We start from the raw sequence: 12,162 nt of genomic DNA, 5'->3' as shown, positions 1-12,162 counted from the left end.
TCTCCCATCCAAATCATTTTTTCTTTAGCATATTCAGCTAATATTGATGCTAAATTAGTATAAAACAATTTCTGATTAGTATTGGGTGCATAGATACCAACTAAAATTATTTTTTGGAAACCACTTAAAATTTCTACCATCAGGATCCTCCCATCTTTATCTTTGTACAAAATCTTGGGTTCTAATGTTGCAGGGATATACATAGCTATTCCATTAGTTTTTTTTTCTTTTCGTTACATGATGTAAATAATTTACCCAATTTTGTTTGCTCCAACCTTATAACATCCTTTGTTAACATATGCGTCTCCTGTAAACAAAAAATGTTAGCTTTAGATTTTTGTAAGTGATAAAATATTTTCTTCCTCTTATTAGGAAAATTCAAGCCATTAACATTCCATGACAATATCTGTAGCATTTTAATGTTCAACAAAAACCCATGTTTAGTTAGTTTTTCCCCAAATCTAATCTAATCTCACCCCTCACCCCTTATCCCTTTTCATTTCCCTTACATATAGTTCAGCCATCTTCTTCCTCTTCTGACGATGATGGTTTTGCCCCCCCCTTGCTTCTGCTGCCTTTTCTTCTTCAGTGAGATCCTTTCCAGCTAGGTCTTTAGATGGTTGATGTGGTGGTTTACGTAGATCTCCTTCATATCTTCTTAGGAATTGTTCAGCTTTGACAGTGTCTGTAATCTTAAACCTTTTTGCTTTGAAGAGAAAAGAAATTCCTTGAGGATATTCCCATCTATGTCGTATTCCATTGTATCTCAGCCTTTCCACAATCTCTGCAAAATCTTTTCTTTTCCTCAGTAATCTTCCTGGGATCTCCTTCATTAATCTCACCAGAGTGCCTTCTGTTGTGAGTGGGTTGGTGAAATGCTTGTTCAGAAAAGAGTTGAACCAGTCAATCCCTTGGAACTTTATTTTTTGTTGCGTAAGCAGAGTTGACTCTATAAGTTGTTACAATCATACCTTCCACAATCATTTCCTCTTCCTGGAGAAACTCAGCCAACAGCATTTTCAGATAATTTTTTAAATCTCTTCCCTCAAGTTTTTCTTTGAGACCACGTATACGAATCCAACTCTCCTTTATTTTTAGCTCCAACATTGCTGTATGGTCATCACGTCTTTCTTCTCTCTCTTGACTTGCCTCCATTGACAGTTCTAAGACATCAACTCGTTTTCTGGTTTCTTTGTTGTCCTTTGAATGTTTCTGAAGTTTTGCCTCTAACTTGTCCTGTCTTACTGTCAAAGATGAGTCTTGTAGTGCAGAAATGGCAGCTGTATTTTGACCTACAACCGCTGTGTTTTGATTCAAACCTTGTTTGACAGATTCCATCTCTTGCTTCACCAATTCCATCTCTTGCTTAACTGATGCCACCTCTTGTTTAACTGATGTCACCTCCTGAAATGTTTTGGTCAAGAGTTCCTGTAAAGAGTTCAGGGTAGCATCAGGTTTTTTAGCCATAGGTGGCTGGTGAGACAGCTGGGCTAGTAACAGAAGTTCTTCTGCGGGGCTGTAAAGGTTGCTGGATCTGAAGATATTTGGGATCCTTAATAAGTGTTTTGGGATGCTTTTCTGTATCTTTCTTGTCTTTGTCTTCTTTGTCTCCCATCAAAAAGCTTGAAGTGGCTGCTCTTTATAGTCCAGTAAAAAGAAAAGGAGGGAGGTGAAACTTATTGTTTAAACATCAGTTCAAAAGTCATTTGCCACTGGAACTTTAAACTGCTTCAAAAGTCAGTCCTGGAGAAATACATTAGCACATCTGTATCTTCATTCAGTTTTCCTTTGCCAGCTTTTTAAACACCTTCAAATGTCTGCTTAGATTTATTTCACAGTTAGCTTAGCTTAGCTGTCAAATTGAATTCCAAGTGCGCAACAGCTGGCAAAAAGCCAAGTTTCGCTTTGATATTGTTAGCGGGTGTAAGAGAAATTCCAAGCTGCTTATCACTATTTCAATCACTGTCAGACACCTCCGTGAATTAGATTTTCATAGCCATAAAAACGTAGAAAGAAAAAAACCTTATTTTGCTGATCCGAGTCTCTGAACCGCCTTCCCGGGCTCCTGCGATTTTAATGGCGCCGGCTCCTCCACTCTCCCATCCAGGCTCTCGCCACCACTTTTGAGGCAGCGAGCGCGCCTAGGACGGGAAACGCGCCGGCACCCCGATCAGCATCCCCTCTTCTCCAAGGGGTGCCGCGTTTTAGATGTTGGGGGACAGATTCCTTACCCCCCAGCCGCTTTAAGCCCAGAGCGCGGTAGTCGCGCTGCCGCGGCATTCGCCCCCAGATCCGGAAGGTCTCTCTCTCTCTGGGTGTGTGTGTGTGTGTGTGTGTGTGAGAGAGAGAGAGAGAGAGAGAGAGAGAGAGATTTTAATGGAAAAAGAGAGAGAGATTTTTTTTAATGGAAAAAGGGGTTCCTTGAAAAGACAGCCTGTGGAGCAGTGAGAAGGGCAGTAGGCAAGAGTGGCCATCTGGTAGCATGGGGGTTTTTGTTTATGGGACTTCTCTTGCTGCTGTGGGGAAAAGTGGCTTCTGAGAACAAAAAAAAAGATCTTACCAAACATCCAGACGTTCCTGCAGTTGGTGAGTGGGAGCCTATAGACAAAAGAAGATTACTTCTTCCTTCACCCTGACTTTGAGGCTGCTTAACCTATTCTATTAATAACACTGGTTTGGTCAAATGTCTCAGTTTTATACCCCCTTTCCTCTCCTCCTCTTTCAATAAAGAGGTGTTTGTTTAAGGCACATTTCAAGTTTTCAATGGGACATCCACAATGCTGTAGTGTGACCACTATTCTGACTCTTTTAAAGTATGAAAGGTCATGATGGGTAACTGTGTTAGTCTATCTGTAGCAGTAGAAAAGTGTAAGAGTAGCACCTTAAAGACTAGCAAAATTTCTGGCAGGGTATGAGCTTTCGTGAGTCACAGCTCATTTCTTCAGATACAGCTGGAATGCAAGTCCATCTATCCTTAAGTAGAGAAGAGTGAATTCTCACACCCAATCGCAATAGCATGTAAATGTCAATACCAGGTAAATGACATTTGCAGATGTGATTGGATCCAGTGTGATATGCAGAGGGGTAGTAGGCGTGGAGAAGTCAGCATTGGTAATGAGACAGGAATCCCAGGTCCCTACTCAATCCCGGAGAATGCATTGTCTTGAACTTCATTATTAGTTGTAATTCAGCTGTCTCTGAATTACAGGAAAGTCGTCAGGAAAGAAAATACCAAGACCACGGTCACACAGCCTGGATAACCTACAAGAACCAATCAGCAGTCTCTCTTTCTAATCTCTCTTTGAAATCCCTTAGTAAGGGAACTGCTAGTCTCAAGTCAGCAACTAAATGTCCTGGAAGGTTAAAACGTCCCTCCGCTGGTTTCCGATTGTTATGGTTTCTGATGTCAGACTTATGTCCATTTAATCTTTGTCGCAGGGACTGACCTATTTGTCCAATGTAGAGGGTGGAAGGGCATTGCTGGCATGTGGTGGCATAAATCACAGTAGAAGATGAGCAGGAGTATGAACCTGAGACGGTATGGCTTACATTGCCGGGTCCAGTGATGGTGTTGCTAGGATCTATATGAGAGCAGAGTTGGCACCTTGGGTTGTTGCAGGCCTTGGTACCAGAGTTCATGCTACTGTGAAGTAGTTTACTGTTGTGGGTGAGAAGTTGTTTCAGGTTAGCAGGCTGCCTGTAAGCAAGAAACAGTCGCGCCCCCCCCCCCAGTACCTTAGCGAGGGAAGTACGAAAGGGTTAGACATATTACAAATGGCAACCTGAGGCTGAATGACTTTGGTCATCTGGCACCACCTGTGAGTAATGGCTGTGGTAGCTACGAACCAGAAACTCTGTGACTCACATCTCATGCTTTTTGCCATATCTCTATGGTCTTTCAATTTTTCTAGCATATGAAGAATTATTGTCAAATCGGCACTTCAGCACTGCAAGATCATCCACTAACACCCTCCCTCACACACATGCAGACAAAGTATTAAATCCTTTCGTAAAACCATCAATACAATGGCATACAGTTAATCCATAAAATAACATGGCCAGGTCTTCTGATCCCCTTCTGTTGCTGTAAGGTTATCCTTTCAACAAAGCACAGGGTTCACCTTTAAACCAATAAACTCAGAAATGCATCAGCTCTTTAGATCACAGATAGATGATTAACAGGGGTCAAATAGATTCTTTTATCAAAGGCTAATGTTTAATTTTTGCATGATGCCATCCAGTCTTGTCAAATCATGAAGCATGCCATAGAGGAAAATCTTGCTTCAAGCAGTGTCTTTATCAATCTCCCCTCCAATTTGAAACTGAATGCCCTTCTTATTTTGACTTTGCACTGTAAGTCTCTAAATGATACTTTCTCAGACACAAGTCTTGTTTTTCCCCAAAGCAAAGAAATTTGGGGAGGGAATTTGGAAGCAAGAATTATTGGCTTCCTCTTTGAATGTTTTGACCCATATGGATTGTGTCAATTCTTTGACTATACCAGTTCAACTTTGCATCATTTTGAACTGATTGGTTTTGCTCTAATAGGCCATCTATATTTTCCTAATACTTCTGTTTGCAAACAACGGTTCCCTGTTCGAGCCCTTCCTTTAGTTATACTCTCATTTTTCTCAAAAAAAAAAAAAATCAGATGTGCAGGGGTGTGAGAAGAGTTACAGCCTAAGCCTTCTTCCCCATACCATTTTCTGACTTGAAAGGGCCCTGGGCACCCATTTTTTGCACCAATGGAAAATGTTCAGGTACTCTGGTGAACATTTCCATTTATTGTTATGGCCATTGGCCAGCATAACTGGTGGACAATCTTCATTTAAAGTTGGAGAAGGGACAAGCTTCACTGATGATACTGTTGGACCTCTCAGCAGCCTTTGATACAGTTGACCACTCCATTCTTATCCATCTGCTTGAATATGGAGCTGGTATTCATCGCGTAGCCCTTCGGTGGTTTCAGTCTTTTTTGCCTGATTAAACAGAAAGAATCTCCAATGATGGTGCAGAACAACTCGGTGGAATTAATTTTGTGGGTTGCCACAGGGTTGTATTCTCTCACCCATGCTCTTTAATATATATACATGGCCGCTGAATGAGATTGTCCCAGAGCTTTGGGGTTGGGTGTCATCCATATGCAGATGACACCCAGCTCTATATTTAATTATCCAAGCCTCCAGATGCATCCGTCTTCATTCTGAACTGGTGCTTTAAGGCCAGTCTGGCTAAACTTTAAGGTCAAGTGGCTAAACTGAAGCTGAAGCCATATGAGACAGAGGTAATGCTGGTTGGGAAGGCTGATATTCTAGAGGGACTGAAGCAAGTCAAGGAGTTTGTTTATCTTGGCATTCTTTTTTCCCATAACTTAAATTGGAATGTCCATCAAAAAGCAGTGTCCAACAAAATTAAACCTGGGGTTGGTGCTATTGTCAACTTTTTCCACACCAAAGGTGGCAAATATATTCCAGGGGCTATTCAGGTTTTTAATCTAAAAATTATCCCAATTATTCTTTTTGGTGTTGCCATCTGGATAACAGTGTCAATGAATCTATAGATCGTCCATTGCTTCAGTTCTTATGAAAACTCCTAAACGCCTCTCGATGTGTTGCTGGCGTTACTCTTCGTTCCGAGTTTGGCCAAATGTCACTCGAAGCTAGGGCATGATTGGCCGCCTTTAAACTACACCTTAAACTGTGCTTTAGCACTGAGGGGTTCCTAGCTTCTCTGAAGCACGACCTTTTTAAATCCTCACGGCAAAAAATCTTAGATGAGAAACTGTCATTGTTGGGTTTCTCGCAGGATATGTTATTAGATCTTGGGAAAACTGAAGCTTTCACCAAAATTAAAAAGTGCATTAAAGAGCTTGATTATAACAGCACTACTTTTCGTGCTCACTGTGTTTGTTCATCCCAGTTCTTCGGAATACCACCACCACGTGGTTTGTCAGCTTATACATCTTATTTGACAACTCCTCATCTTTCTAGAGCCTTCTGTTTAGCTAGATTGAATGCTAACCCCTCTATGGTTATGCAGGGCAGAATTTTGAATATACCATATCCAGACAGGACCTGTCCTTGCTCTTCTGGCTCTATCGATTCACTAGCTCATGCCCTTTTGGAATGCCGCTTTTATGAGGAACTTCGATCACATTATATCTCCCCCCTTTTAACATACAAATCTAATGCCTCTGTGTCTGACATAATACCTTTACATTGTCAGTGGCAAGATTATTTTCAGTCCTTATATCCCTCAAACACTAGATATATGCTGCTCAAGATCAATGGATCAAGGAGCTTCTAAGGGATAAAAGGAAAGAGGGACTGAAGCCACTTGTCCTAGATGGAGTGACATTGGCTTTTTCAGAGCAAATTTAAGAGCTTGGGTGTGCTCATGGACCCCGCCTTGCTGTTTGAAATGCAGATGGGCATGGTGGCCAGGGGCATCTTCTATCAGCTGCATTTGATTCGACAACTTTCTCATTACTAGACTCGCCCGATTGGGCCATGCTGATCCATGCATCTGTAACCTCATGGATGGATTACTGTAAAGTGCTGTATGTGGGGCTGCCCTTGAAGACAACCCAGAAACTTCAACTGGTCTAGAATGCAGCAGCCGAATGGCTGTCAGGGGCTAGCTGCAGGGAACATATGTTGCCCATTTTGAAACAGCTTCATTGGTTGCCAGTCTGTTTCTGAGTTCAATTCAAATAGCTGGTTATGACTAAAGCCCTGGGACCCACATATTTGAAGGACTGACTCCTTCCATATATCCCTGTGTGCAAACTATGGTCATCAGGCAGCCATCTGTTGGCTATCTCACAACTTAGGGTAGCCTGTCTGGCATCAACCAGAGCCCAGGCCTTTTCCATCATGGCTCTGGCTCTGCAGAATGGGCTCCATGAAGAGGTGAAGGGGGGCCCCTCCTTGGAGATCTTCAGGAGGCTCTGCAAGGCCTCTCTGTATGCCAGGGCTTTTAAGAGGGTTTAAATGACAGGGATCTTTAAAGGGAGAGAGGGATTTGGGACTTGCTATTTTATCTTTGGTTTTAGCTGGGGATGTTTTAACTATTATTTGAAGCCTCTTTGAACCAGGAGGAAAGGTGGGATACAGGCGTTTAAATAAATAATTAATAAACCTACAAAATATATAAAAACAGGCAGACCTATAATCAGTAGGATTACTTCAAGCTCCTTTTCTTTTCTTTTCTTTTTCTTTCGGTCCACCAGGCTCGAGGAGAAGTGAATATTGATCAAACTCTTCTCAGCGTTTTTAATCATCCTTCCCCCAGCCCTCCCTAGCTGGTCTTTGAGAAGATACTGTGGAGTCTGCTTCTAATTTTGTAGTCCTACTCAGCGGGAGAGACTTCATTACAGCGAGAGAGAAAAATCCCCCTTAGTCTTTAGGGTTGTGGTGTTGAGCCTTGAAAATGGGAGGTGGAAATGCCTGAGGAGGAGAATGCCTGTAATTTGCAGCTTGTCCTCAACCTTCCTTTCAGATTTTCCTAGCTGATGGTTTCACAGGGTGCCTCATACTCTTCTTTCACATGCTTGCTCTCTTCAGCTGCCAACACATCCTCCTCCTGATTAATTTAGTTCATTCTGCTCATGTCCTCTGACATTAAATATGTAGCTCCACAAATTCTCAGTTATGCCGAATCCAGGTTTGGCATCCCATAGCACTCAAGCCTATGCAGCAAGCCACCGTAAGGGTATCAAAGTGAAAGGAGCTTGCCAGGAGGAGATTTCAGCAAGGAGACCCAGGAAAATTAGGAAGCTGTCTTGTGCTGAACCAGGTCATTGGTCCATCTATCTCATTATTGTCTGCTGTCATTAGCAGCAGCTCACCAGGGTCTCAAGCCCATCATGTGTGTTCTTATGGGATGCTCAAGTTGGATTTGGGAGGGAAGGCGGCATGGTGTAGCCCGATCTCGTCAGATCTTGGAAGCTAAGCTGGGTCAGTACTTGGAAGGGAGATTTCCTAGGAAGACTCTGCAGAGGAAGGCGATGGCAAACCACCTCTGCTTCTCACTTGCCTGGAAAGCCCCTTGCTGGGATCGCCATGGGTCTACTGCGACTCGGCAGTGCTTTACACATTCACCAAATTGGATTTGAGTAGTGGGGAGGGGGAGTCTATGCATAGTGGTCATTCGTTTGGATACGTTCAGGGCTGCTAAAAGGGGAGTACTTGGAGGGGATTATTTGGGGGGGCCTGGTTACCCCAAAGGCCAGTGGAGCTGGTCAAGTCAGGTAATATGTTTTGATATGATGAATGGGTTGGATCTGGTAGTGGTATGGGGGGATACAGAGGGAATCTTTGTCTAAGGGCCCATTCTGGCTCTTGGATGGGGTTGTCAGCTCTGGGGTGGGACATTCCTGGAAATTTGAGGGTGGAGCCTGGGGAGGGAGGAGTTTGGAAAAGGGCCTCAGTAGAGTATAATTCCATAGAGTCCAAAGCAGCCATTTTCTCCAGGGGAATTGTTTAGTATGGAGATCAGTTGTAACTTGGGGAGCTCTCCAGGCCCCACCTGGAGGTTGGCAACCCTACACTCAGCAGCTTTGGTTACTTTGACAAATACATGTGTGGGAATTCTCATTTGCTAAGTGACTTTTCTTAGCTGCAGACAGTGGATTCCAGTGGCAAAAACAAATTTTGGCTATTAAGCTTTCAACAACTATAAGATTGTCCTTTGTGACTCTAGTTTTTTCCACCTGCTCCCTTCTGCAGATTTTTATTGGAGAGATATCCATGTATTTCATCAAGTCTACCAGAGAAAGCCTGATTGTCCAGGAGAAAACAATTTTGACAGGAGAATGCTGTTACCTGAACCCATTACTTCGGAGAATCATTCGATTTATAGGTAAGCCATGAGAAATGCAGCGCACTTACAAAAACTAAAAGAGCCAACCCTTGCAGCAGTAGCCAGGTTTAGCTGAGCAGAATTTGCACAGCTCTCTCTCTCTCTGAAGGGAATATGTACAGGGAAAGCCAAGGGTTTTTTAAAGGCAGTGGCTAAACACATACCAAAACCCATTGTATAAAGTTGGTTTATATCTAGGATCTTTGTAATAGTAATCATAATTTGTATAGCACCATCATTGTGCTGGACAGAGCACAAGAACACAGATCCCTGCCCCTAAAACTGTACAGTCTAAAATTTGACTCCATGGACAAATAAATGGAAGCTACTGAGGTGGAGGCAGGGAATACAGGATATAAATACAGTGAATGAATGACTTAGTGAATAACACGCACTAAGGAGCAAACTAGCCAAGAAGCTTGGAGATCCATGAATAGGTCTTCCAAGTGGAGATCTGAGCTAGGGTTGCCAGATACCATTGGTGCGACAGTGTTGTGTCTCTGGAAGTGATATCAAGCTGCTGTAAAAGCTTCTGACCATTCCTAGGGTGGCATGACATCACTTCCGGGTTTCCCCAGAAACACCACCATACTGATGGTGCCCCTACCATGTCCCCCCCACAGCTCCTGCCAGTTGCCAGCTGCTCGCTGGCAACCCCAACCAGAACTGCTGTTTGCCCTGCAAAGGAAAATATGTATGTACATTTGTATAGTTCCCCTGTAGAGGAAAACATACACGATCATCTGTATGGCTCCCCCCCCACCGCAAACAGCAGCTCAGGGGGGATCAAGATCAGGAAAAAAATAAGAATTGACCCTTTCCTCCTGCCGTGGTACCCATTTAGATCCTACACCACCACATGGCTGGTTTTAATGTGTGTGTTTTAAGAATCATAGGTCTGATCAAAACAACTTTCACAGACATGTTTCATTTGCCTCTTTCCATTCCCCAGAGACTTTATAAAGTTAATTGCTAAGAAACTAGCATTTGAAATATTGTGTATTTGGATTTCCAAAAAGCTTTTGACAAAGTCCCCTACCAAAGACTGCTAAGCAAACTTCATAGTCATTGGATAAGAGGACAAGTCCTCTTATGGATTGAGAGTTGGCTGAAAAATAGGAAGCAGAGAGTAGGAATCAATGGTCAGTTCTCCCAATGGCGGGATGTGAGCAGTGGGGTGCCTCAGGGATCTGTGTTGGGACCGGTGCTTTTCAACCTGTTCATCAATGACCTGGAGTTGGGGTTAAACAGTGAAGTAGCCAAGTTTGCAGATGACACCAAATTATTTAGGGTGGTTAAAACAAAATCGGACTGTGAAGAGCTCCAGAAGGATCTCTGCATACTGGAAGAATGGGCATTAAAATGGCAAATGAGATTCAATGTAAGTGTAAAGTGATGCATATTGGGGCAAAAAATCCAGACTTCATATATACACTGATGGGATCTGTGCTGGCAGCGACAGACCAAGAAAGGGATCTTGGGGTGGTAGTGGATAGCTCGATGAAGAAGTCAACCCAGTGTGCAGCTGCTGTAAAAAAGGCAATTTCCATGCTGGCCATAATTAGACGAGGAATAGAGAATAAAACTGCTGATATCATACTGCCCTTGTACAAATCTATGGTGAGACCACACTTGGAATACTGTGTACAGTTCTGGCCGCCACACCTAAAAAAGGATATTACAGAGCTCGAGAAGGTGCAGAAAAGAGCAACCAAAATGATTAGGGGACTAGAGCAACTTTCCTATGGGGAGCGGTTAAGACGCTTAGGGCTGTTTAGCTTGGAAAGAAGGCGGCTGAGGGGAGACATGATAGAGGTCTATAAAATTATGCATGGTTTGGAGAGAGTGGACAGGGAGAAGTTTTTCTCCCTCTCCCATAATACTAGAACATGGGGTCATCTGCTGGCCCAAGATAACCCAGTGAATTTCACGGAAGAGTGGAGATTCAAAACAGATCAAAGAAAGTATTTCTTCACACAACGCATAGTTAAATTGTGGAACTCCCTGCCCCAGAATGTGGTGGTGGCTGCCAACTTGGAAGGCTTTAAGAGGGGAGTGGGCATGTTCATGGAGGAGAGGGCAATCCATGACTACTAGTCAAAATGAATACCAGTCATGATGGCATAACTGTTCTCTCCAGTATCAGAGGAGCAGGCCTATCATATTAGGTGCTGTAGAACACAAGCAGGATAATGCTGCCTGCAGTTGTCTTGTTTGTGGGCTTCCTAGAGGCACCTGGTTGGCCACTGTGTGAACAGACTGCTGGACTTGTTGGGCCTTGGTCAGATCCAGCAGGGCTTTCCTTATGTTCTTAATCTACATCTCCCAAACCTGATCTAACCACTATACATCACTGGCTCTTTTGATGGTCTTAAATGGGCTTTATATGCTTCCACAAAGATTGAGGAAATATCTGTAAACCAAGGGCATTTGGAACTCCCCTGAGGGTCACAAATAGATACAGAGATAAGGTCTACAGGCCTTATGTTGTGCTGGCCAGCTTCAGAGCAGTGGATTTGTAATCCGGTTCTGATATGTAAGTGAAGAGGATAGTGGGACACTCGGCTACAATGAATGGTCAGAAGGTCTTCTGAGAGCAGTTTTTGATTTGCTGTGTTCTTATTGCATTAATTAAATGTGTAATTTAGAAGATTTCCATCCAGTCGTTCTGCAGTATAACAGTGAAGAATATGCCCTTGCTCAACTGCTCAACTTGAGTTACCAACCAAGGAACTATGTAATAGGGGGAAAGGACATAAGTTTTCCTTTGTGTGGTTGAATGACTGAAAGGAATTTTGAGTTGTATAAATGCAGACCTTTTGATTACTGTGGTCTGGGGCAAAGAATGGTAAGGGTACCACTTCTGCATTGCTTTCTTTTACCATGAAATAAGCTACCCAGCACAATACAGTAAAAGTAAAGTTCCTCTCTGCAAGCACCGGGTCGTTCTGTGCAAGCACCAGGTCATTCTGGGCCCTGGGTGTATGTGTGTGGGAGGTAGTTGTGAGTTTCCTGCATTGTGCAGGGGGTTGGACTAGATGACCCTGGTGGTCCCTTCCAACTCTATGATTCTATGATTCCTGACCCATGGGGTGACGTCACATCCCGACGTTTACTAGGCAGACTTTGTTTATGGGGTGGTTTGCCAGTGCCTTCCCCAGTCATCTTCCCTTTACCCCCAGCAAGCTGGGTACTCATTTGACCGACCTCGGAAGGATGGAAGGCTGAGTCAACCTTGAGCCAGCTACCCAAAACCGACTTCTGTCGGGATCAAACTCAGTTCGTGAGCAGAGCTTGGGC

The 12,162-nt window shown here is 43.4% G+C and overlaps 1 protein-coding gene across 1 annotated transcript in view; it reads left to right on the top strand.

Moving 5' to 3' along the window:
- PLPPR1 (phospholipid phosphatase related 1) overlaps window positions 1-12,162 on the top strand; it is a 78,267-nt gene that overhangs the window by 47,579 nt on the left and 18,526 nt on the right. The window contains exon 3 of the mRNA XM_056848001.1: window positions 8,730-8,862. Coding sequence (XP_056703979.1) covers window positions 8,730-8,862 — 133 coding nt within the window. The remainder of the gene's footprint in view (window positions 1-8,729; window positions 8,863-12,162) is intronic.

Source organism: Euleptes europaea, chromosome 4 (genome assembly GCF_029931775.1).
Source record: "Euleptes europaea isolate rEulEur1 chromosome 4, rEulEur1.hap1, whole genome shotgun sequence".
NCBI classification, from domain to species: domain Eukaryota; kingdom Metazoa; phylum Chordata; class Lepidosauria; order Squamata; family Sphaerodactylidae; genus Euleptes; species Euleptes europaea.
Note: the sequence above shows the minus strand (reverse complement) of the source record. Positions and strands in the feature narration are given on the sequence as shown.